The 26,879-nt window shown below is 39.5% G+C and overlaps 1 protein-coding gene across 3 annotated transcripts in view; it reads left to right on the top strand.

The window, feature by feature from the left end:
• Positions 1-25,005, top strand: part of Tsc22d1 (TSC22 domain family member 1) — a 97,575-nt gene extending 72,570 nt beyond the window's left edge. For 2 of the 3 annotated variants that reach the window (XM_090342095.1, XM_090342096.1), the window contains 2 exons: positions 22,215-22,266; positions 23,632-25,005. In XM_090342095.1, the coding sequence (XP_090198221.1) occupies positions 22,215-22,266; positions 23,632-23,889 (310 nt within the window). In that variant the 3' untranslated portion in view covers positions 23,890-25,005. Of the gene's footprint in view, positions 1-21,442; positions 21,803-22,214; positions 22,267-23,631 lie in introns of those variants that run through there. The other variant, XM_090342098.1, reaches the window with a different exon arrangement.
• The last annotated feature ends 1,874 nt before the right edge of the window (positions 25,006-26,879 follow it).

Raw genomic sequence — 26,879 nt, 5'->3', positions numbered from 1 at the left:
ACTCTACCACTAGTCTACATCCCCTAGACTCTTGTTTCTGTACGTCAATACTTTTTAGATTACTCCACTGGTTACGCTGCATTTATTTCAAGCTATTAATAATTTTACATTTTAAATTGATCAACTTAGACCTAATAATTGTTTCATAATTCTGATGTGTTTCATATATACAATTGACCCTGTAGTTTGCATATAGCTCTGTATAGTGGTTAAATTAGAAAGTTGTGTAGATATTGAGTAATAACTAGTTTGCATATTATGAACAAGCACATTACAATCAATTTATGCAAATTCCTTATGGTCTAAACATTTCGTTGGACTCTTAGTTTTCAGTGATCATCTGGTCCATGTTTCTGTAACAGTTTTCTGCCTACTAAGAAACTGGTCCCCTTTTCTCTTCCCTCTTTCTCCATCTTTGGCCTCTTTTTGCTTTCTCAAGTCTTCTTTCATTTGCAAATCCTTACTTTTCTTGTTTCAAGGATTGAAAACCCCCCATTAGATCCTCCTAGATTTTGGAGGAAAATGACCAGAGGCTACACATTTTTAAGTAATTATGTTACACTCTAAGGAAACCTAATAATGATCTCCTATGCACTTTTAAAGACTGGAAATGCAAGTTACTATCTTCTATCTTCACTGTTATCTTTTTTTGTCTTTGAGTCAATGAGTATGGTAAATTGGGTCCCTACCCCTTTAAGTAGAAACTGCCTTGAGGGACTGATGGAACTTGGGACCTCTTCCAGAAGAACTTGCTGGTTCCCCCAGGAGTGTCAGTTGGGCCTGGGTGGGAAGAGAGGCCCAGGACAGCCAACTTTGTGCCCCCCACATGAAACCTTATTCGTAGTCTAGTGATAAACCTGCCGTGAGTACTAAGATATATTTGAAGTCAGTGATCTTCTCCCTTGTCCTAAGCACTGTTTATAACCTGAGAGGCAGTTAGTTTCTATACACACAGATACCCATCTTGAAGGTGATATTAGGTTCAGTTCAGCCATTTTTTTTTGCTTCATTTTGTTTTTCTTAGTTAGATATTTTTAAGAGATTTTTAAAATTACTTAAAGGATTATTGGAGAATTATGATGGAAAGATTTTTCCCTTCATTTATTAATTGATGAATTGTATAAATTTTTTGTATGAATTGTATAACTTTTAAAAATTCAGTATTTTTAAAAAATCAAGTTGCATAACAGAATTAGGTTTTTAATTTGATACCTCTATTGAGGCCATTATGGATTGGTTCGAAACTATTTTTATATTGAATCTTTCAAAAATTATTAGCTTAATTTGTTCATACTTGAGAAATGACATTAGCTGTACTTAAGTTTGTCTTTGAAATAGATCCTTTATATGTACTATATGTTGGATACTTCTTTTGAAGTATTCGTATTTTGTGAATGCTTTTAGAGCTATCACTAATATAAAAACATATAAGCATTTAAATTTAGTCCTCTGTTTCTATAGGTTTTCAGATTCAATTAACCTCAAATTGAAGAATCTTAAAAAATAGCAATTGGCACCTGTACTGAAAATGTTCAGACTTTTCCCATGTCATTATTCCCCAAACAATATAGTATGACAACTATTTGCACAACCTTTCTATTTACTAGATGCTATAAGTAATACAGAGTTGGTTTGAAGTGTCAGACATTGCATTGTTTATATGCAAATGGTATTCCATTTTATATAAAAGATTTTGGTATCTGATGGGAAAAGGGTATGCTAAAACCAAGATCCCTGCAGATACCAAGGGTTCACTATAGACAAATAATAATGTTGTAGATATCCTGTTTCTAAATGCAGCTTCTGCAGCTGAAATAAACTGGTTTGAATACTGACAAAACTACTCATGTATTTATGTGGCTCTAAACAAATGTAAAATAGCCCCAAATAATAAAGCCATGAACATGTGGCTCACAGTTGTAAGCCTAGCCATTTAGGGGCTGAAACCTGAAGATTTGGGTTCAAAGTCACCCCGGGCAGCAAAGCCCATGAGACTTCTATTTCTAGCTAACCACCAATAAGCCCAGAAGTAGAGCTGTGACCCAAGTGGTAGAGTGCCAGCCTTAAGCAAAAATACTTTGGGACTATGCCTAGGCCTTGAGTTCAAGCCCCAGTACTAGCATACCCACATACAAACACAAATACAAATAATAAAAGATAAACATTAGTTCTGAAATTACAAATAATTTGTTTACTATAGAGTAGAAATCTTGAATCCTAAAGAAGAAACAATAATTTAGGCTTTCTGCCTAAATTAACTTTTGTATGTGATAACAGAATGTTCAGAATCTGTTTTGTGGAAATTCTAATTTCTCTTTTATCTGTGGATTCTGAAGTGTTTGTAAACTTTCTATTAAAAGAACTTCATAAAGCCAGGCTTGCTGGTATTCCAGCTATACATACTATGAGGAGATGGGAAGAGTTGGGAGGATTGAAGTTGGAAGCTTGTCCTGGATAAACACAGAGACCCTATCTGAAAATAAACAAAAGCAAAAGGATATAAAGTAAAAAAGGGTATAGAGTAAAAAAGGGTGTAAAGGAGCTGGGAGTTTGGCCTAGTGGTAGAGTGCTTGCCTACCATGCACGAAGACTCAGTTTGATTCCTCTGTACCACATACATAGAAAAAAGCCGGAAGTAGTGCAGAGGCTCAAGTGGTGGACCTCTAGTCTTGAGAGAGAAAGTCCAAGGACAGTGCTCAGGTCCTGAGCTCAAGCCCAGGACTGGCAAAATAAATAAATAATAAATAAATAAAATGTTAAAAAATGAGTCCCTGGATTCAATTCCCAGTGCCACCCCCATATCCCCCCCACCCCTGCAGAAAAAGAACGTCTCATAATTTTAGACTTTGGGAGCTAAGAGATTATAACTTAAAACACTTTAAAAGATACATTTAGGTTTAACCTAGTAGAAGCTTGTAATTCACAATAAATATCTCATTCAAGTGTCTGAAGGATCTATGCCAGGAGACAAGGTTAAAAAATGCTGACTCATATTTAATTTTACAAAAATGAAAGAAAGCAGCAGTTGTGAAATCCTAGGATAAAAGAGATGGGCAGTATTTATTAACTTGAACATAATTCAAATGATACTGTAGAGTTAAAAAGTATAATACTCTGTTCCTCCCTTCTGGAAGTCTTATAGTAAGCAAGAATACACAAAGAAGGGATGTTTTAGGAATCATCCATCAGCAATAGTAAAACAAAAGTCTTTAATGAAAAGATGGTATCACTTACTTAGAAATACTTTAAGCAGACATTTCATTTTGAGTCTTTATGGTTATCCTGTAGGATTTGGTAGTTAACTTTATGAACACTGAAAACAGTGTTCGTATGCTGCCTAGAGCAAGTCATTGGGCTCTAGGAAATGAGGACAAGATTAAAGGAAGGTTAAAGGAAATGAATTAGGCAATGCACAGAAAGCAAGTTCTTTGGAAGCTACTGCTAGTTATTACACTGAGATACCACATATGTAACAGTTTGGGGCTCAGCCAGATTTATCACCATTATATGTTTATGTCATTGGTGGCTCATATTTTCACAGGCTACACTTCCAGTCCTTTATATACCAAAGGAGACTTAATCATCATTTTATAATTTTCTAAAAGGAATGAATTAATACAGATGGTGCTCTCAAAATGTTGATGGTTATTTTTATCCACTATTTTAGAAGATCTTTTTAAAATTAATTTGTTAAGAAATAATTCTCTAGGTCCACTGGAAAGTCTTAGCAATCTAATTATGAATTAGGTCTGTATACTTACTAAAGTTATTATAGACATTTATTGCAATTTAATTCTACTTCATAATGTAAAATTGGCCAAGCATTGCTACCCAGTAGGCAATAAAATTTTATGCAATTCTTATTTGATATTGTTTAACTGTTAAAAAGAAAAATATGACTGCAAGAGTTCCAACTTCTAAGAAACTACATTTCTACATTGTGAGGGTGTGGGTGTTGGTGGGCACGCCGGGCACTAGCGTGTGTGTGCCATTCCTGGGGCTTGAATAACATGGATGCTATCACCAAGCTTTTGTGCTCTACCACACCCTTCTGGCTTTTTGGTGGTTAGTAGGAGATAAGAGTCTCATGGTTTTTCCTGCCTCATTTGAGTTTGAACCACAATCCTTTGACCTCAGCCTTCTATAAAGGTAGAATTACAGCTGTGAGCCATCCCATTTCTACATCTTATGTTTGAGGAGTTAGTTTTGCCCTCAAGTAATTTCATTAAATAAAACATTGATAATAAATTGAAGTGATATTTTGGTGAATACCAGAACCAACAACAATGCCTTTAAATAGTTTAATGCTTTCAAACCTTAATTTAGAAACAAAGCTTAGTAATTTGTCTGAAGTGAAGCATGCACTTTTGAATCAGTACCACAAGGTGGCAGGATTGTTTCTTTTTAGGGTCCTTCATTTTTTTAAAAAATTTATTTAATTAATTAATTTATTTTGTTATCTAAGATCAAAGTTTTTTCCATGTGGTTAAATTTGTATATTAAAATTTTAAATTTTTAACTTTTTTGATGGAAAGCTTTCCAAACTATATTCCTTGTTTTTGTGATTTCTTAAGGAGTAGAACTTAACCATTCTTAATGTGTCATTCAAGTACAAGTTGTTGGATATGATTTAGATGGACCACGGGTGACGACTGGAAGAAAGGAGGGAAGAGAAGTCCTGCAAGATTTCCAGGCCTTTGCTGTTTATTGCTGCTGGTATCAGCTTGCTTCTTGCTTATCTAAATAATTTTTTCTGTTAGCAAGTAAAGTAAATCTTGCCCAGCGCCAGGTTTTTTCTGTATGGTAAAACATGGCTGCTTTCTGCAAAATTAAATAGTAAATGAAGGCAGACCCTGCTTTTTCTTGAGCCCACTGAAGTTGTGACAGGACATTTGAAGAAGGAAATAAATTATGCTGTTTTTAAATGTTTTTACCAAGACCACCCTGGTAAAGGTGGCATCTGTGAGGAATAGGATCCTGTAATTATGAGGAATATTAGAAAGTAATACAACTACAAGACATCTTCCCTGTAATAATCTTTTAGTTTCTGAGCTGTACGTAATTGGTATGGGGGAGATAGTATCAATTCTAAAGCTTGTGGCCAAATGTAAATTGGTTCTTGTGTTGTAATCATTAGGGAGCTGTTCCACAGCCCTTGGTCCCTCTGTTGGTGAGGAGACAAGCACTGAGTTTAGTCTGTAGTGAGCAGATGATGCTTTTCCCCAGAGCTTCTCCCCTCTTCCCATATAATATCCCTGGCTATAGCTGTAGTAATACACTGTGAAAGATAGGACAGTGGAGAAGCTCTCTTCCTTCTCTCCTTTGTTTTTCTAATTTTTTAAGTGATGTGACACATAGAATCCCTTGGACCCCAGTCTCAGGATGGGTCATTATAGCTTCACATGCATACTGGTGGCACAGTTGGACTCTGCTCATTAGAGGAAGAGAGGAAGGGGAGGGGGCATTCCCGCAGCCATCTCCTGCTTTTCTGGCTTTCTGAAACAATCATCAGTGGTGCTTCCAGTTTTTCACTTGTATGAATTTTGCACAATTGTAATTAACAGAAATAATTCCTTCCCCCACCCCGTCTTGCATTCACGCTCTGGGGTAATGGAGAATTTTTGTAAATGCTCTAGAAGGGCTTGTGGGGGCCTAACTGATAAATGAATTTTACCCTAAATGGGTACTAAAAAGCCTAGACACTTGATCCTTTCTTCTCAGCCTATCCTGGTACCAGATCCTTTTAGCATTTTTTGTGTTTCGTTTTAATGTCGTAATGGAGAAATAAGTAGCATTCTCATGACTAAAATATGAGATACATTTCCTTAGTTTGTACCTCTTCAATATATTTACATTTTCTTTCTGGTCCAGTATTCTGTGCTTTAAAGTAAAATGGTCCTATTAAAGATTAGCAAACTGGTTTAGTGGACTATATTTTTAAAAAGTTGTGCTTTAATATGCAGTCTATACCTGCTGTGTTGTCTTGAGCAGGGTTTTGTGTTGACTGTACACTGAAACTAAATTAATTCTTAACTTTGAGATTATCAGAAGGATTGGATGCAAGAGCTTAATTTGCATTAAGAACATTCTCTTTCATGTTCTGCCAAAAGTGTAAGAACTATTAACAAAAACAGCTTGTTTGACGTGTTGTGAAACGTAAGCATTTAATTCTAATATATCTAGAAGTCCATTAAAATATTAACTAATTTGCTTGTGACTTAAGTATTTTTTCATATAAAAACAGTTTAAGACACATTTACTTTTTACTTTCAATTGACACATTTAATTTTTGCATTGTAATTGACTATATAAAAAGAAGCTAGAGGTAGCAGGGGTGGGGATGTTACAGACCTCGTCTGTTATAGTCTTCAGATTGGGGACTTATCCTGTAGGTTATCTAATCAGAACTGCAGGTGTTTTATGGCTAAATAACATCAGATGTGCATATTTTGTTTGTTTCCTCCTAAAACCTATTTTCCAATCCTCTGATTGTAGCTGGTGCCTCATTCTGGGCTAGTGATTTGTATCTCTGGCTTCACATTTAGTCACTCACACAAATCAGTCTCTGAGGGATTGGCGTAAGCATCTATTTTTATTTATTTTATTGTTATAAAGGTGATCTACTGAAGGATTACAGTTGTATAAGTCAGGTTTTAGACATTGTCACTTCTTCCCTCCAGAGTATCTATTTTTGAAAAGCTTCCTACTTGAAGCCAAAATTTAGCCAAGGTTGACTTCTGACTTAGCCTTATCATTGTCATACCTTTACACACCTCTGAAAGCAAAGCTTCATCCATCTGAAGTAAATGAGACTTTCTTGGTCCAATGAAGCTTTGGGGTAGATAAGGACAAAAGGTCACTTAAGTCTGCATTGTTTCCTGGGATATCTTTGTATTCCTATCTCTATCCCTCTTGACAGTCGCACATTTCCTTTGTTAGGTCAAGGTCCTATGTTATTTACTGCCCTAGAACTATAAAAATTTCCTTAAAAATGCAATCATTTCTTGTGTGCGCGCGCGCACACACACACACACAAAAAAACACACACACACACACGCACACAATTTCTGTAAGCCTTCTGTTTCTGTAAAAGTATGTTATAAAAATATGTCAAGGCGGGGCCAGGAGTTTAGCCTAGTGGTAGAGTGTTTGCCTAGCATGCACGAAGACCTGGGTTCAATTCTTCGGTACCACATACATAGAAAAAAAATCAGAAGTCTTGCTGAGACTCAAGTGGCAGAGCTCTAGCCTTGAGCAAGTCCAAGGACAATGCTCAGGCCTGAGCTCCAGCCCTGAGCTCAAGCCCAGGACTGGCAAAAAAAAAAAAAAAAAAAAGTCAAGGGAATAAAAAAAAGGTAGGGGTAGCCACAAAACCTGCATAGCGTCATAGCACTCAGAAAAAGAAAATAGTGCCAGCTCCATATAGCTGCAAGCTTTTATGGTAGATATTAAAAATATATAAAGACATTGAGTGAAATATCAGCAACATTACTTAGAGCAGAGGCTGCAGTTGTTGAGCTAGCACAGGGGTGGTCCCAGGCTTCAAGCCAGTACACTGCATAGAGGTTGGGGATAGGCCCTGGTAAAATCTAGTAGGACTGCCAGTGGATGCTTGCCTTTAAATTTGGTCAGTAAGTTTTGTTAAATGCAAATGAAAGGACTCTTGCTGCTGTTGTAGCGTGGAACTGAAAGCTCTCTTTTCTTTTCTTTTCTTTTTTTTTTTTGCCAGTCCTGGGCTTGAGCTCAGGGCCTGAGCACTGTCCTTGAACTTTCTCAAGGCTAGAGCTCTACCACTTGAGCCTCAGCACCACTTCCGGCTTCTTTCTATATGTGGTACCGAGGAATTGAACCCGGGTCTTCATGCATGCTAGGCAAGCACTTTAACCACTAGGCCAAACTCCTGGCCCAAGCTCTCTTTTCTTGCTACTACTTCTGTGTGAAGGAAAACTACTGTGACCCTGTGCAACTTTTGTGTCAAACTGACTTTTTTTTTCATTTACTAATCACTTAGGCTCTGGAAGGAATTAATTTGCCACCCAAAAATGTGTGATGCAGTAAAAGGAAAGAAGGAAAGAGGGAGAGAAGAATGTGGTGGATGGATAGACTATAGATACACACATAGATATGTAGATAGATGTGGTTACTTAGGATCTTTCCTACCAGCTTGTGAATTCCATGAGGTCAAAGATGGCATTGGATCAGTGAGTGAATAGCTTAGAGAAAACTTCTCAAGAAAACGGTAGGAGTGATATGTGCAGTGAATGTGCTTTGAATAAATGGAAAAATGAAAGTGTTGTATATAATCTAAGTGAAAGCTGAATAAGTAAAGGAATAAACCACTGTTTTGTTACGAGTTATGCTTTAACAAGGATGGTTCATGCACATCTTATAAAATTCATTATTGTCTGTGTTGCTATATAACAATTACCATAAAGTTCCTTAGCTTAAGACAACAAAATAAGCATGTATTAATGTGTAAGGGTAGGAATTAGGGAGTGGCTTAGCTTGATGATTTTGGCTCAAGGTCTCTCAAGAGGTGACAGTCAAGATACCAGCTGGGGATGCATCATGGGAAGACCTGCCACTGGGGCTGGAAGGTCCTTCCAAGATGGCCCACTGTCATGGCCAGAAAGGATGCTAAGCTGTTGGCAGGAAGCTTGTTAGTTTTTTGCTATACAGGGCTACACTAGGGCTGTACAACAGGACACAATAGGGAGGCAGTGTTCAAAGAGGATGCAGCAGAAGCCTTGTACTTAGCCTTAGGCACCGCACCCCATCCCTTGTTCAGCATTTTTCTCAGGTCCACACTGCTCACACCTATACCAGGAAGGGGAATCATGGAGCTATCTGCATGTTTGCATTCATGATTATAGTTGTCATTCTAGGATCTATAGTAGTCCTCCATCTTTTCCTTCAATTAACATGTGCTTTTCCTATCACCTATTTATATTATTTTTGGTGAGTGTACATAACTTGCTAGTTTCTTTTGTTTATAAACATGAAATTCATTTTGGGATATTGTGATTATCCTGTGCATAGGTAGGCATTTTGAATTGTTGATTTATTCAAAATATGAAAATACAAGTTAGATACATGTGAAATAACAATTGACACAGTAAACTATATGGAAAAGGCTGGTTTTCCTTTGCATTTTTCTGTCATTTGATCCACTATCCTAGTGTTCTCTAATGATGTTTTGTACTACTATATTTGTATTATAAAGTTTCTTTGAACCTTTTTCTCCTTTATCTTAATAGTAAATAAGTACTCATTGTAAATATCTTTTTGACAGTCTCTAATCAAAATACATGAATTTAAGGATTTAGACATTTGTTTTACATATTAAAAGAGAGGACTAGTTTGTAAAACTAATAAATTCAATAGTTAAGCTGACTGATTGGTTTACCTTCACTTTTAACTCAGCCACAGACTGCGGTTTAGCTGGGGCTATTGTTTGAATAATCCCAGACAATCTGATGAGTAATACAAATGTGTGAAGTTTGTGAATATATCCAGTCAAATTTGCTGGGTACCACAATGAAAAGAAGTTTCCATCCAAAAGATTGGAAATTTCAGACTAGGAGGACTGGGAATTTCAGGCCAGCCTAACCTTCCCTAGAAAGACTCTATCTCAAGAATCCAAACAGAAGTTTCCATGGACTTTGTACTAAACATTCATCATTTCAGGAAATCTGGTTTTTATGCACATTTATTATTTTCCCTTGTGATTATACATAGATGGTAATTATACTTTTGTTACTTTTTTCAAGTAAAATTGATCTCTATAAATGAATGTGTGAGAGACATAAATACAATGTTTCCCTATATAATAAAACTTTAGGTTTTTAGGTCAAAAATGGGATTCAGATTAATTCAGATGGAAGGAAGGACTAAAAAAAAATAGTATATTGCCAGTGACATTTAAAAGAGCAACATGTATAAATGATTTTAAGTGTCTCAAGCTCTTGGTGATTGTAACTAGCATGCATCAAATTGGTTGTAATTATACATCAGCTTGCAGGTTTTTTTATTTTTGCGGCTTTCTTTTTTAAAATTTTTTATTGTAATGTATAGAGGGGTTACAGTTATATTCATCAGATAGTAGGTGCATTACTTCTCACACATTGATTATTCTCATGTTTTTGTCCCCATTTCCCTCCCCCTGCTGCCTCCCAATCATCTTGTTTTCCCCCCTTCCCTTTGCTATTTCAGATAAACAAAGGTATATACAATATACCAGCTAACAAAGTCAGATACAGTAACAAGATGAAATTAACCAAAGGGAACAAAAAAGAACATGTAAAAAACTTTTCTGGCCCTGCCATTTTAGTGGACTGACATATAGTGCTTTTTTTCTTGGTTTTTTATTCTTCTCTAGTTTTATAACTTTTTTTTTTTTTTTTGGTGGGTCATGGGCTTGAACTTGGCCTGGGCATTGTCCCTGAGCTCTTCAGCTCAAGGCTACTGCCCTGCCCTTGAGTCAAGCCCCCTTTCTGGAGGTTAATTGAAGATAAGAGTCTCAGGTCCTTTTGTGCACTGGCTGGCTTTGAACCTTGATCCTCAAATCTCAGCCTCCTGAGTAGCTAGGATGACAGGCGTGAGCCAACGTGCATGCAGCTTAGTTTTATTACTTTTAAAGCTATTCTTTTGTTGTTAAAAATTCTCTCTTTTTTCCCCCCTAGTGCTAGGGGATTGAACCTAAGCTTCCCCTCTGTGCATGATAGATAAGTGCTCTACCACTGAGCTACACCCCCAGGCTCTATTTTTTTTCTGACTGTGTGTATATGTGTTGTTGTTATTTAAAACAGGGTTTCCTTGTGTAGTCCAGGCTGGCCTAGAAATTTTGTTCTAGGGATTACTGGCATAGACTACCATGCTTGGTTTATATATATTCTTTAAGATCCAGGTAAATACTTTAAATAACTTTTATTATTTTATAGCTCACAATGGATGTTTAAATTCTGTCTATATATTTTGATAGTGTGTATGGTGTGTATTTAGATCTTCAACTAAAGATCTTCAATCTGTTTACTGCTGTTTGCAGAATTATAAATGATTTGTTGGGGATAAATGGCCCATATAACTCAAAGTCTCATGAGTTAGGGTATAGCTTTAATGTTTGCAACATCTAAGCCTAAAAGATTGAGAGGCTTATTAGAAATATGTCATTGCTGCTGCATTTTCTTGCATAAAATATGTTCCATTTTTTTTCATAAAAGACTAAATTAGACCATTGTGATGTAGTTTGCATTACCATTTCCTATTTCCCAATGTATTTCTAAAAATATTTACATGTAAAAGAAATGTGAAATCTTCCAAAGCATTTTATTTTTTTAAATATTTTTTATTGTAATTAATAAAAGGGTTACATGATATTTGCCAGATAGAAGGTGCATTAATTCACATACATTGATACCCTTTCACATGTCTTGGTCCCCATTACCCTCCCCTCCACCCCCCCATCTTGGTTTTCCCCCCTTCCCTATCCAATTTCAAATAACCAAATACAAATATATCCAATATATCAGATAACAAAGTGAGATACTGTAACAATATGATAAAACCAAGGGGCAGCAAAAGAGATGAGAGATAACATAGTACATTAAGGACAACAATCATTCATTATATGGCTTTTGTTTCAATATCCTGGAGGTCCTTTCAATTAGCTTCATACTACATGGCCTTATGTATCAAGGTTTTGCTCTATTGCAGATCTCTGCTAGTAGAGCCCAAGGTTTCTACTGATTATGATAAATGAGGGAAACCATTGAGCCTATGTTCCTTTGAGTCTGGCCTACTTCACTTAATATGATTTTTTCTAAGTCTTTCCATTTCCTAACAAATGGGGCGATGTCATGCTTTCTGACAGCGGCATAGAATTCCATTGTGTACAAATACCACATCTTGTTGATCCACTCATCAACTGAGGGACATCTGGGTTGGTTCCATATCTTTGCTATGGTGAATAATGCTGCAATGAACATTGTTGTGCTAGTGGATTTAGTATGCCCTAGTTTCTGGATGTTTGGGTAAATGCCAAGTAGTGGAATTGCTGGGTCATAGGGGAGCTCTATGTTTAGTCTTCTGAGGAACTGCCATACTGCTTTCCATAGTGGTTGAACGAGTTTGCACTCCCACCAACAGTGTAGTAGTGATCCCTCTGGACCACATCCCCTCCAGCATCTGTTATTAGTTTTCCTGATCCTGGCCATTCTAACTGGAGTGAGGCTCCAAAGCATTTTAAAACCAGGTATTTCATAAAGTTCTTATTCTGCTAGAGTAACATTTTAGGTGTCTGTGGTCTCAATTATTCTTACTGTATAAAGGCTTCTGTATAATAATATGTAGAGAAATATAAAGGGTTTTTTTTTGTGTGTGTGTGTGTGTGTGTGTGTGTGTGTGTGTGTGTGTGTGTGTGTGGTATTGGAGATTGAAGCTAGGACTTGGACCATGCTACCATATGATCCACACCCCAGACGTGTGGGGGAGGGTGGGTGAGTGAGGGGGCTTTACATAGCTGATTCAGTTGAAATAATTCTTGTGAACCCGGTTACTTTTAAACCACTCTTCTCCCTCTCTGTGAGTGCAGTTCCTTATCAGACTGTGTTCCTAGTTGTGTTTTTGTCCTCCCTCCTACTGGAGGCTGTCTGCCAGAGCCAAGCAGGCTGCTTCTATGCTTCAGTGAGCCCTTTCCCTACAGACAGAGTTGATATTAGTTTGCACCAGTGAAATTTTCTGGCTCCTTTTTTACCCGAGAATTTTTACTATTGCCTAGGGTTTGTGTGCTGTGGGGTATACAATTCTAATACCTTAACATTATTTTCAAGGTGAGAATGGGGGCTGAAAAGCTCTGAATGAATATTCCACCTTCGTCTCCTACCATTCTGCAGTCCTTTCAGGTGTCCTTACATTTCAGGTCCTTTCCACAAAGATGCTTTGACTTCCTGCCTCTATTTGGATATGCTGTTTATTTTCCTTCATCTGTTTATTCTCTAGTCTTGTGATCTTAAGATTATTCTCTTTTTTTTTTTTTTTTGCCAGTCCTAGGCCATGAGCTCAGGGTCTGAGCACTGTCCTTGGGTTTTCTCAAGGCTAGAACCTACCACCTGAGCCACAGCACCACTTTTGGCTTTTTTCTACATATGTGGTACAGAGGAATTGAACCTGGGTCTTTGTGTATGCCAGGCCAAACTCCCGGCCCGTATTCTATTTTTTTTAATTATTTTTTGCCAGTCCTGGGGCTTGAACTCAGGGCCTGGGCACTGTCCTTGGGCTTTCTCAAGGCTAGAGCTCTACCACTTGAGCCACCGTACCATTTCTGGCTTTTTTCTATGTATGTGGTACCGAGGAACCAAACCTGGGTCTTCGTGTATGCTAGGCAAGCATTCTACCACTAGGCCAAACTCCCGGCCCCCCAGCCTGTATTCTTAAAGATTTAGTTTAGGAGGAAATCCTTTTGTGTGAGACCTTTCCTGTCAATCCCCCTTTCCTGTCTTGCCCCTTGGTTTTCTCCTCTTAGGCTCTTATGGCTGACACCTGCCATAAGCCATCACCCTTCTTACTTTGCCCTGTAATTTTGCTTACAAGTCTACCTTCTGGACTTGATCCCCTTTCCTGGGTAAATAGCCCTGATGTATCCTGGATGCGTCTCAGCTAGAGGTGTCCTCCTCAGGCACAGCTGCTATTTGTGACCTCATGCCTTGAAAAAGACATGTGATCATGGGATGGTCCCTAGACATGTGAGTATGGGATATGGTCCCTACAGACCACCAGGGATATGCCTGGCTTTATGTTGCATTCTTCTGCATTCTTTTCACATCTGTTTATTTGGTGTCTCCATTCATCAGGAAGAATAAGTATTTCATGGTTTAACTTCTTCTGACAACTAATTATGCCCTGATGAATCTCCCTTTTACTCTGGTGGCAGTCTTCCTTGCTAGCCTGTCAATCCATTTCCATCACTTTCCACTCACTTTTAGTTTTTTGTCTTCCTTTTGAAGTTTGATTTTAATGTCAGCATTGAACCTCTTTTCTCTGTCTACCCTTCCTCTGTAAAAGAAAAAGGCAGTCTGGCTTCTGGCCCCTGGCAGGGTCCTTGTTTGAATTTCACATGCATCCCTTTCTCTTCTCATTAAAGCTGCTCACATGATAGTATTGAGGCAGGTTGGAAGAAAAGAGGCCAGTGTCTGTGTGCCCAAGTTTTAATGTTCTGCATCTTGATGTTGGTTGCAGCTGTTTTTCTGACTGCCTCTCTGTTCAATCTGCCATTGGAGGTTCTCTAGAAAATTGGAGATCCGATCTGACACTTTCTTGTCTGCTTCCTCCATATGAAACAACCTCTGTTCTTGTTTTTACCCAGAAGACTCCTCTCTCAAGGAAGACTTTTGAAAAACAGTTCAAGCCTAGTCACTTTCTTTTTTTTTTTTTTTTGGCCAGTCCTGTGGCTTGAACTCAAGGCCTGAGCACTGTCCTTGGGCTTTCCTCAAGGCTAGCACTCTACTACTTGAGCCACAGCATCACTTCTGGCTTTTTCTATGTATGTGGTACTGAGAATCAAACCTGGGCCTTCATGTATGCTAGGCAAGCACTTTACCACTAGGCCAAACTCCCGGCCCCATAGCCTAGTCACTTTCTATAGTGAATACTAGACCTACAGAAAATACATGTCATTGCCAAGGTAAATGGCTGCTCTATGGCCATGTAATCTGTCAGTTCCTTTATATTTTTCCTGCATAATTTCTGAAGTAATTTTACCTAATCTATGAATATTTACCTGATTCTACGAATAGTTATAACTTGAAGCCCAGTCAGCGTCTGAACAGAGCTAACAGAGGACCAGCTCCCAGCCAGAGCTTACCATTATCACCTAAACTAGGCCTAAACACCTTGTACCAGGTTGTAAGGTGCATATGGCACATCTGGACCTTGATTTAGTCTCCCAACTGGTTTCTGTAAAATGGGAGGCTCGAGGTGACTGTTGTAGTTGCATTGAGATCAGCAGAGTTGGCACTTTACAAGCTTTTTGCCCTTCTAGTTCTAATGTTCTTAGGTTTAGATCCATACATGGATCTAAAATTTCTGGTCTGTGTTCCTAGAGTACAGTATACTGAGTGAGAAGTTATCTCTATGTCCCATCTCATGATTAATAGTAAAGCCTGGACAAAGCAAGATTTGTCCTTGAGTGTCCATTTCCAACCTAAGAATAAGTCTACTGGAATTAAGTCATCTCTGAGGTCCATTTTATCTAAAGCATACTGATTTTTACAGTAGACTTAAGTTAGCTATTTTTATTTCATTAGCATATGTGAAATTGTATGTAGAAGTTTGATCATGACACTCCCACACACGTGCATAGACTAGACTTGATCACCCCCTGTGCCTCTCTTAGGCCCCCTCTCTCCTTTGTTCCAGCCTTTGCATCTCTTTCCCATGGCATGAGATTTTTGAAATAGAAAGCCATAATTGGGACTCTGTTCACTTCTTCAGATTTTAATATAGAATGTCATTTAGATTCTAAATGTGTGCTCCCTTTTTTGTTCATGGCTCCTGACTTTCATAATTGGCACCAGTATGTAGCAGAATGGTGTTTATGAAGAAACTTGGCTGCAAAATGATGATTCTCATGAAGATGAAAAATAAAAACACGTTTACTATTTGAGTCTTCTTGCTTAGAGGCAAGGAGGAGAGTTGTCTCATCTCCTGCCTTAGCTGCAGAACTCCCTCTGCAGCTGTCCTCTCGAGTGAAGTCATGCTCACAGTCTTTGAAACAGGAGGATAAGATACATTGAGTCTTTCAGCACGTGTGGGTTCAGAAATAGTTTCATTAAATAAGGAAAAGAGAAAAACAGGAATATATAAACTGCCATTAGAGACTTACGGATTGTTTTTAGAATTATAGTTAGTAATCATAAATGTTAGAGAAAAGCACAGAAAAAAATACTTTTTCAGAGAAATTTATGTACTAGATATAGGACTAAAAAAGTAAATTATTGGCATCTTGTTAGTATTTTTAATTTTTTTATAATTGAAGCAAACATTTATTTTCTGTATTTTAATACTAATATGGAACCTAGGGAACCAGTATTGATAGAGAGATAGATAGTAGATAGATAGAATCAATATCTGAGTTACTTTCTTTTGCAGATTAATAGTCAAATGTAACAGCTTTGAGAAGAAAAATTGTTTAAATTTTAAGCTCCACAGTTTATTTTCTAAGATCATAGAACAATTGGTTGTAAAATAAGCATTTAGTGTCTTTTACAGTGAAGATACATATATCTTTGCTTTGTCTTTAGTAGTATTTCTTTTTCTCTTATTCTTTGAAATATTTTTAATGTTTTTCAAGAGCAGATGTCTAGATATCTGGTCAACTTCATAGGAACAGAAGGTTGAATGGTGGTTACTAGGGGCTGAGAGAGGGGGAAATGGCAAGTCGTTTGGCTAGTTTTTTTTCTGCAAGATGGAAAAGTTCTGGATTTCTCATTTACAACAATATAAAATACTTAACCCACTGAATTGATTGTATATTTAAAATGAGTTGAAATAGTAATTCCCATGATGTGATTATTTTTCCTGCAAAAAAAGGTATTTACGTATATAATGATCAATAGAATAAAATAGAAAAAAAGAGTTCCTTTTTTATACCCATTCTTCCTAGAGACAGTCATATTTTTAAATAAATATAGTATACAAGTGTACAAATTTAGAAACGCAAACTTGGGTATGCCACTACATTCAAGACAGGGAAAAGTTCAATCAGCACAAAAACCTCCTTCCTGTCTGCCAAAATTCTGTCACATATGATCTGTGTCTTGCTTTTATTGTGTTACCTCTCCTAGAATGCTGTGTAAATGAAGTCCTGCCTATCTTTGCAGTCAACATCGGCTTATCACAGTATATTTGAGGTTCATTCATTGTTATGAATATTAGTGGCTCATTTCTTTTTATTGCTGTGTAAGTAGTCTGTTATATGGATGTATCACGGTTTCTTTATCAGTTTTTCATTTCAGTGATATTCAATCTGTTCCCAGTTTGGTTTAATTGTGATGAACCCACAACAGACTTTGGTGATGATGTGTTTTTATTTCTCTTAAGTGGAAATGTACTGGGTTTTGTGGAGCATATATTATACTTTATAAGCAGCTGTGAGAAAATGCTTTTACAAAGTAGGTGTGGCATTTTGCATTCTCACTGCTGATACATAGGTATTATTCCAGATGTTCTGCCTCTTTGCTAACATTTGCTATTTTAAGGTTTAATATTATTAAAATTAAAAATCTTTGTCCATTTTAATAGGTATATTCTATAAGGGTATCTCATATTTTTGGTTTATATTTCTTTCTTTTTTGCCAGTCCTGGGGCTTGAACTCAGGGCCTGGGCACTGTCCTTGGGCTTTCTCAAGGCTAGAGCTCTACCACTTGAGCCACAGTACCATTTCTGGCTTTTTTCTATGTATGTGGTACCGAGGAACCAAACCCACGTCTTCGTGCATGCTAGGCAAGCACTCTACCACTAGGCTAAACTCCCAGCCCTGGTTTTTATTTCTGTAATGATTAATATAGAAATACTTGCTTGCCATCCATTTATACTTCACAAAGAGATTTACTTTGATATAATTCAAACTTATCTGTCATTTGTTCATTTTTTAAATTTTCTTGCCATTATATTTTGAATTCTTCATGATTTTAATCAGTAATATGACATGCAATAATCTTGTAAAAGTATATTGAGAGAACAGACTTCTGCATTTAAGTTTACTTGATCAAGTATTTTGATAAAGTTGATCAAGTTTAACATGAATTCTTTCATGGATCATGCTTTTGCTGTCATATTTAAGAAATATTGCTAACCAACCAGTAAATTATTTCTCCTTTTTACTTTTATTACTGTATATTATAGAAAAAAGTTTTGTAATATTTCTGTGTGCCTAAAATATACACCTATCAAATTCATCTCCTCTATAGCTCTTATTCCCCTCTTCAAACAGTCTTGGGTTTATTATTCTATGCCATCCTTTCATGTGAAGTGCTTCCATCATACGTACCAGCCCCTTCACCCTCTCCTTTCTCCTACATTTTCTTACAGGAGATTTAGAGTTTGAGATTTTATATTTAGGTCTGTGATCAATTTTAAGTTCAGGTTAAAAGCCTTTTTCTAAACATTTTTATTTCTGAACTTAATTTTAAAATAAGTTGACATAAAATTTGTGTGAATTCATTGTCTAAAACATTGAAGTATATGTATATGTTGCTGATAAGTACTTATCTAAAATAGCTAATTAGTCCAGCTACTAAACAAATGCATTACTTCACCTAATTAACATTTTAAATGAGTGTACTTAACATCCCCTCTTAGCATTTCCAAAAGTACACTGTCATCACTAACTGAAGTAACTATTCTATACACAAGCTTTCTCTTGAGCTTATTCCTTCTAATTGTGATTTTATATCCTTTGACTAACATCCTCCCTCCCCACCTTCCTAGCTTTTAGTCACTGTTCTACTCTCTTTTTGTGAGATCAACTCTTTTAGATTGCATATATGAGAATATTTTTTCTGTGTCTGACCGATTTCATTTACTAGAATATCCTCCAGTCCCATCCATGTTGTTACAAATGGTAAAACTTTATTCTTTTTTAGTAGCTGAACTGTATTTTGTGGCATATATATGTACCACATTTTCTTTAGCAGGCCATCTCACGGTTTTATTGGCTAAACCAGGTATCCATGCTTAAGAAGAATCCCTTAGACTCCTGTGATTTGGATGTGGAGTGAGTGACCTGCCTTATCTGTTTCCTTGGAAGTTACCTGTACTGTTGGCTGAATCAGATCAATTTTGGTGAAATACATAGACCTGTCTCTTCTGTCACTTCTCCTTGTTTGATTGCAAGATGCAGTAGTGGATGAATTGGAATCCATTGGCAGACAACAGCCAAATGCCCCCAATCTCATGTGACCAAACTTTCTGCTGTGTCACATTATTCACTCAGCCAAGAGACCTGATCCTTTCCCCAGTGAGTCAAAATAACTTGTTTGATTCAGCCATTTCAGAGCCTTTCCTGGAAATATATAGTGTTTTTCCCATCCTATTTAGTAGTCTTTGCTGAGATCTGCCTAGGCACAAGATTTGCAGGGTGGTCTGGCAAGTAGACAAATCTTTGTTAGTACTTCTAACCATTTGTGCTTCTGACCCAAGGAGTTTCTTCTATGGCATCTATTCCATGCCCTTTACCTTCTTTTTTCAAACTGCCTTCTCAGTTTCATGTACAATTTCAATTTTAAGGTAGTCCAGTTCACTTAAAAATACTAGATTTCTAATCATTTTTGGTGTCATTTGGTCTTAGTAAATTCCCCAGAAGTGCATTCATTCATTCTCTCTTCCCCCCTCATATGCAAGGACATATCTTGTAATTTTACTTAAAAAAATTAGTAGGAATAGAAAGTATTGGAAATAACCAAAATGTTCTTCAATATGGATATGAGCTAAAGATAGTCTCCAGTTGCTTCTATATGCTTCTTTGCTTCAGTAGGTGGACAGCTAAAATGATTGCAATAAAAACATAACTTATCTCTATGTTCAAGAACAATGTGAAAACAATTCTGTCAATTCAGCCAAAGACAGTCTAAAAGAACTGATGTTGATTTAGGAAAGGATGCCCAATGAGATAAAATTTATTTATCCTTAGTATACACATGTGTGCAAGTATGTGGGAAGGTAGGATGGGTTTACAGTCATAAAATTATGAAATTTACAAGCAGATTTTCTGTTGGAATTATTTTTGATGCTACAAGTTGCCTATGGGTTGTTTGTTTTTATAATAGTCTGCCGTTAGAGGGCAGCATTGTACAACTTAAATTTTTGTTCCAAGTATTCTGCCAACCGTTTATATTGAGTAATAATCAAGCAAACTTGTAACCTCATATTTGTTGTTTATTAAATTGTAACCCTAATAGATCCTTGCAAATTTTTAAATTATTACAGTCAGTTCTGCAAAGGTTAAGCCACTCTCCACCCAGATCTCTTGATTTGGGGTTTTTGGTGATAGAAGTTTGGTTAGTGTGAGACTCTTGAGGTAGAATAGAAGTGAGCCTGCAGAATTTGTCAAACTCTGTGTGTGTGTGTGTGTGTGTGTGTGTGTGTGTGTGTGTGTGTGTGTGTGTGTGTATGTATGTGTTGTTACGTGTACCAGTACTGGGGCTTGAAATTTAGGCCTGGGTGCTGTCCCTGAGTTGTTCTCGCTAAAAGCATGAATTTTAGCTCTTGAGTCTCAGCTCTACTTCTAGTTTTTTGTGGCTAATTACAGATATGAGTTTCTGGGATTTTTCCTGCAGGAGCTGACCTTGAACTGGATCCTCAGAACTCAGCCTCCTAAGTAGTTAGGATTACAGGTGTGAGCCACTTAACATCACACTTGCTGATCTTTAACCACCAGTGAATCCTTTCTAATGAGTTCTGTACCCTGTGAAAGGAACAAGTGACTACCTTCAAACTTTTTCTTTGAACACACACACAATGTAATTTCTTTGATATAAGAAGGCCATAGGATCCAAAATTGAAGAAATTGCCGCTGAACCTCCCAAAACTTGCCTTAGGAATTGAAATAGAGCTATTTTAGTGTTCTATCTGTGGACTGACTTGTCTAGCAACTTAATAGAAGGCATAATTACTGATACTGCTAGGGAGGTACAAATTAAGGGTTTAGTTTCCTTGGGGACATTTGGGAAAAAATCCCAGTGTTTCACCCTGTAAATTCCCTTAATTCTATTTTTATATGCTTAGAAAAGGAAATGTTTAGTTGTTGTTGTTGTTGATTTTATTTCAACAAGTAACTGATAAAGGCATGTCCCGGTATCTCCAAAAAAAAAAAAAAAAGCAGATTTAATTATCCATATACTATTTACCAGAATTTCAAGAAGTGTTTCTGCAGTACAGTTGCTATCGTTATACAAAAAAACAAAACCAGCCTGTAAAATGCTCCCATTACGGCTGCCTGTAAGCACCAGATAATTGAAACCGAGACACACTCATTCCTGCTGGTCCCAGGCGCTGGGACTGGGCATGCCCAGTAGCTCAGACGGTTCTGGTTGCAAATAGGAAGCTTTCTCCGTCTGCAAGCCGCGGGGACCGGCCGCTTGGGAGACCGGGGTCTGGCCCCTTTAAACGTAAGCAGGTGCGGGCACAGGTGGTACTTCCAGGGGACCCCCCCCCCCTCTCCCTCCTCTCGGTAGAGGCCGTGGTCCCGCGCTCCCCGGCCACGGAGGCCTGGCGGCCTGCGCACAGCCCCCAGCCCCCAGCGTGGCCTAGCCAGCCCGCCCGCAGCCAGAGGGACTGGAGACGTCGGGCGGGCGGGGGAGGCCGGAGCGAGGGGCGGAGGGCGGGCCAATCGGCGCGGGCCAATCGGCGCGGCTCCTCCCCGCCTATATGTACCCGGGGACCCGAGCCGGTCCGGAGCTAGTGCAGCCGGCGGCCGAGCAGGAACTGTAGCACTGCTGGGATCCCGTCTGCCTCCCCGTCGCCAAACCCGAGGAGCCGGGTTTGCTTAGACTAGCCCTGCTGTCTGCTTAGCTCTCTTCCTTGGGCTGCAGAAAGCTGCCAGGTTTTAGCCTGCTCAGACAAAGCTGCTCGTGTTCCCTCTCTTTTTTTTTTTTTCCACGCGGGTGTTTTTGGCTGCAATTGCATGAAATCCCAATGGTGTAGACCAGTGGCGATGGATCTAGGAGTTTACCAACTGAGACATTTTTCAATCTCTTTCTTGTCATCTTTGCTGGGAACTGAAAACGCCTCTGTGAGACTTGACAATAGGTAAATGTCTGGGATAGTTTCTTTTACATTTATTCAGGAGATCCTTGTAATAATGCAGGTAGAAGATAGCCAGGCGAATTCCTTTGTCCATTGCTAAGGGATTACTGTGACATGGATTTGCTTTTTGAAATGTTGAGAACAGCCTTATTTTTGCAGGTTTGGGCAGAGAACAGGCTTTCCCACATTATGTAATTTAGCTCTTTGTGGTTCACTAAAATAGGGAAATGCCTGGATATCCGTCAGTAAAAGAGCGGCTGGTATTTTCTGGAGGATGATATATTTCGTAGCTTGAAAAATATCCAAAATAAGGATGCTCGTGAAATCAACAAATTGGAAAGATCTATCTTTACCTTGGATGTTTAAAATAAATTCCATGTATGGGTGATTAATCTTTATCCTTTCTCTTCTCTAGCTCCTCTGGTGCCAGTGTGGTAGCTATCGACAACAAAATCGAACAAGCGATGGTATGTACTTATTACGCATCATTTGTACTAAACGTGGGCACAGTACAAAAAGCCCGGAGCCTTGGGGTGGACCCCGCGGGTCCCTGGGTTCAGCCTGCAGGGCCCTCCATCCATTTAGAAATGCCGGTGCTCCCTCCTGCCTGCGGGACGCCGCATGCCATGGCTGCCGGGGGTGGGCGGAGAGGGGGCCCTGGAGGTATGAACTGTTCCCCCTCCGCGTCGGGGTCTTTTCCGATGACCCCTTTGTGGCGGGGAAGCGCCGGCCCGCCCGCCGGCCCCGGCCCTCGTCCGGCGGGTGGGTGCTGGGCAGTCCTCGGGGGAGGTGGCTGTACCTGGGATCGGGCGCCGGGAGGGAGGCCCGGCGCGGGGAGCTCGGGGAAGGGCCTGGGTGGGCGCGCGCACGCGGGCTCCTTCCCCACGCCGCGAGCCACGGCCCGGTGAAGGGGAGTGGGAGGAAAGTTTCGTCCCCTCGGCCTGCGCTGGATTTCTCCCTATTTTTGATTTCCGCCTTGGCCGTTCTTTGTTATTGGAGCAGCGCCCGTGGCTCTTCTCACGGGATTCTCTGCCCACTGTTGCTAGGCAAACTCCGAACCTTTAATTCGGAGCTATAAATAACTCGGGCTCCCATTGGCTGCGACCTCCGCAGGTTTCTGTGATGTCAGCTTAATCTGGAAGGGGCGGGGGGTAGGGGAGGAGGGAAGAAAATGCGGCAACACGCTTGGTAGGAACTGGCTGCAGCCGGTGCCGAGGGAGGGGGGAGAGGGAGCCGGCCGGCTCGGGCGGCGGGGCGGCGGCGGGCAGGCCAAGGACTGGGGGCGGGGAAGCCGCCCGGGGCTGTGGGCTGGACTGACTGCCCAGGGCCAACGCCGGGAGCCGGCGCGCTTTACCATCTGGATAGAAAAAAGTAGCCTGTGCTTTCCTGGCTGATGTCTACAGTGAAATTAGAAATTTTTTAAATGTTTTATCTGTCACGAGGCCTGAACTCCGGGCCTGGGCTCTGCCCCTGAGCTCCTCAGCCCCAGGCTGGTGCTCCTTGGGAAGGAGCCGCAGCCCCACTTCCGGTTTTTTGGCGGTTAATTGGAGATGAGCGTCCCAAGGCCTCTGGAGCCTGGCCTGGCTTTGAACCGCGATCCTCAGAGCTCAGCCTCCTGAGTAGCTAGGATTACAGGCGTGCGCGTCTAGGAAATAAGAATTTTTAAAAGCTTGATCACTTACACAGTTACAGTTGTAACTATATCCAGATCTCCTAGTGCTTTTAATGAACTTTGAAAGCAGGGTACATAGAAGTAGGCGAAAACTAACGCTTTAGAAATCCAGAGAACAGGAGATGGCAAGTTAACTCCTTTCTTTTCATCTTCCTTTCAGGATCTGGTGAAGAGCCATTTGATGTACGCAGTTAGAGAGGAAGTGGAGGTTTTGAAAGAGCAAATCAAAGAACTAATAGAGAAAAATTCCCAGCTGGAGCAGGAAAACAATCTGCTGAAGACACTGGCCAGTCCTGAGCAGCTTGCCCAGTTTCAGGCTCAGCTGCAGACTGGCTCCCCTCCTGCTACCACGCAGCCACAGGGGACCACACAGCCCCCTGCCCAGCCAGCGTCCCAGGGCTCAGGACCAACCGCATAGCCTCCTATGCCCCGCAGAATGCAGAACTGGCTGCTGCTGTCTGAACTGAACAGACCTAGAAGATGTGCTAGGGAGAATCCGCCTCCACAGTCACCCATTTCATTGCTCGCTGCAAAAGAGACGTGAGACTGACACATGCCATTATCTCTTCTTTCCAGTATTAAACACTCATACGCTTTTGGCTTGAAGAAATTTACTAGTTGGGTGAATTAAAGGTTAATCAGAGAATTAGAATGGATGTTCCCTGTGCAGCTTGGCAGATATCTGAGGAATGGTTTCGTTGCTGATGAGGAGCTGTGTGCCTTTCCATCCCTTCCTGCTGCCTACCCCTTCCAAGAGTCCTCTCTGCTGCCTGCACCTTTGCTCCATGGGGCTAGGAAGTGTGGGGCTCCTCCTGGACTTTGGGCTCTGCGTTCTCCTCTCCTCCCACATGAGGAACTAAAAAGGAGAGACCAGAGACAAACTAAAATGAGGGTGGATGCAGTCATTGTACAAGTTGACGACTGTCACCAAAGTCCATTAAAAAAACACTATAGTACTGTGCCTCTTTTCTGAAACATCGGATGACACAAAACTATTAATGACAAACAGTGACAGGTAGCTGGGACCTAGGCTATCTTACTATGAAGGTTGTTTTGCTTATTGTATATTTGTGTATGTAGTGTAACTATTTTGTACAATAGAGGACTGTAACTACTATTTAGGTTGTACAGATTGAAATTTAGATGTTTCATTGGCTGTCTGAAGAGGTGTGGATTGTCTTTTCTAGAGAGATCAACACAAAAACTGCGATATGACAAAAAAAATCACACCTGAAGAATTTTGAAGAATTTGGCACAGTTTAGTCACATTGTGTATTTTGAAATGTAGCTGCTGAATATCCTGATGTGAATCGCTGTTCACTGAAGTCTTTCCATTGAGCTGGTTGAATATTTGGAATAATGATCAGTCCTAGCTAATGAGTGGATTTCCCAGTAGGAGTTCCTGCATATTACCTGTATAGTAGTTATATGCATATGTTTCTGTGCATGTTCTCTACACAGTTGTAAGGTGTCACTGTATTTAACTGTTGTACTTGTCAACTTTCAATAAAGCATATAAAATGTTGATAAACAAGTGTTTTCACATTACAGTGTTACTAAGACTGAATGAAGCCATTTCCATAACTTTCCAGAAAAATTTAAAAGGTCAGTTAATAAAATCTAAATGGGAATGAAAGACTTAGACAAAGGGACCCCAGAAGCGTACTATAAAAGTAAGAGGAAACCAGTATTGCTTTGGTTTAGCTAAGAGAAGAATGAAGGGATGGCTCAGTTTTTTGTTTTTTTTTTTGCCAGTCTTTGGGGCTTGAATTCAGGGCCTGAGCACTGTGTCCTTGGACTTTCTCAAGCGTAGAGCTCTGCCACTTGAACCACGGCACCACTTCCAGCTTTTTCCTATGGATATGGTACTGAGGAATTGAACCCAGGTCTTCGTGCATGCTATGCAAGCACTCTACCACTAGGCCAAACTCCCCACCCCGGATGACTTGTTTTTAAATACTGCAAGACATGGACAAGTTGCTTTACCCTGTGGGCTGAGGATTGAAAGATAACGTCTTAAATTCTTTTATAGAATTTTTATAGAATTCTTTTATAAAACTTAGTCCTGAAGAGCTTCATCTTAAGTGTTTAGTGAACTAAGAAGGGAATAAGCCTTATTCTGGGTATAATCCTACTTATAGAGGAGGTTAGAGTAGTTGATGAAGTAGGACCTGATGATCAGGGGAGTTAATTCCTCCTGGTTGATTCTGTAAGACTGAAATAGGACACAATAAGTACTGGGATCCTACAACAAATGTAGTGAGCCTGTGGTCTCCCCATCTACTGTATGTGCACTGGTGGGCAGCAAATCAAAAGAGGACCTGGCTCTACCCACCTGTGTCGTTTATCCCAGCCCTTTGCCCACTGGGAATTGGGACATGCTCATACGTTAAGGCTCACCTACGTCGTCCTTGGGCAAGGACTTAAATTTCTGGAATGTTCATTTCTCTAACATAGACGTAGAAGGAAGACTGAAAGGTACATGGGCACAAGCGATCATACAAACAATTGTTGGACAGCGTCTGTGTGTTTACAGAGTAGAAGATTGAAGCAGTGAGCTGTGGGCCTCTACAGGCTGGAAATGTCACTGTGGCTCAAGTGGAGGAACGCCACTTGCTTGTGTCCAAGCACAGTGCCCAGGCCTTGAGTTCAAGCCCCAGGACTGGCTTTTTGCTGAAGGTTGACCTATACCTCCATTTTTTGCTGATTAATTGGAGATAAGAGTCTTAGGGATGTTTCTGTTGGAACTGGCTTTACACCTCAACCCTCAGATGTCAGCCTCCTGAATAGCTAGAGGCATGAACCACCAAAAACAGGTTTAAAGAAAAAGTAATATTTTTCATTTACTTCCCTCATTTTTGTAATTGCCAAACATAAGTTAATGGATTGACTTATACCTAGGCATATTTAAGGTGATTTTTAAGAAGTCACTTTGCTATTAGGCCTTATCTGTGGGCTGTCATATAATTGGTTGTATCACACTTACATTAGAGCAAGAACATTTTCCAAGAGGAAATGAATGTTGTAAGAGCACTAGATGCTCATGACATCAGCAACTGCTGTGTTCAGAGAAGGAGAAAAAAAGGAAGTTTACTTGACCTTAATGATGATTGCCTTGCTTTCTGTTTCAAATTAATTTAGAATTCTGTGAACCTGTGGTTTTACTTTTGCGTATTTTAAATGAAAAAAACAAAAAACAAAACGTTTTTTCATTCAATGATGAGTTTGCCATGCCAGGATGAACTTTTATAAATATCCCCAAGAAATATGTAAAATTTTATTAGAACCCAAATTAGAAATGAAAGTACAACTTTCAATAAATGCAGTACAGTCAGTACTGCCGCCTTGCATTGTATAAAATAAGGAGGTGATGCTGCCAATATGATTGTGTCTAGATGTCCACTGGAA

Source organism: Megascapheus bottae, chromosome 11 (assembly GCF_031878675.1).
Source record: "Megascapheus bottae isolate mThoBot1 chromosome 11, mThoBot2.hap1, whole genome shotgun sequence".
Taxonomy (NCBI): Eukaryota; Metazoa; Chordata; class Mammalia; order Rodentia; family Geomyidae; genus Megascapheus; species Megascapheus bottae.
Note: the sequence above shows the minus strand (reverse complement) of the source record. Positions and strands in the feature narration are given on the sequence as shown.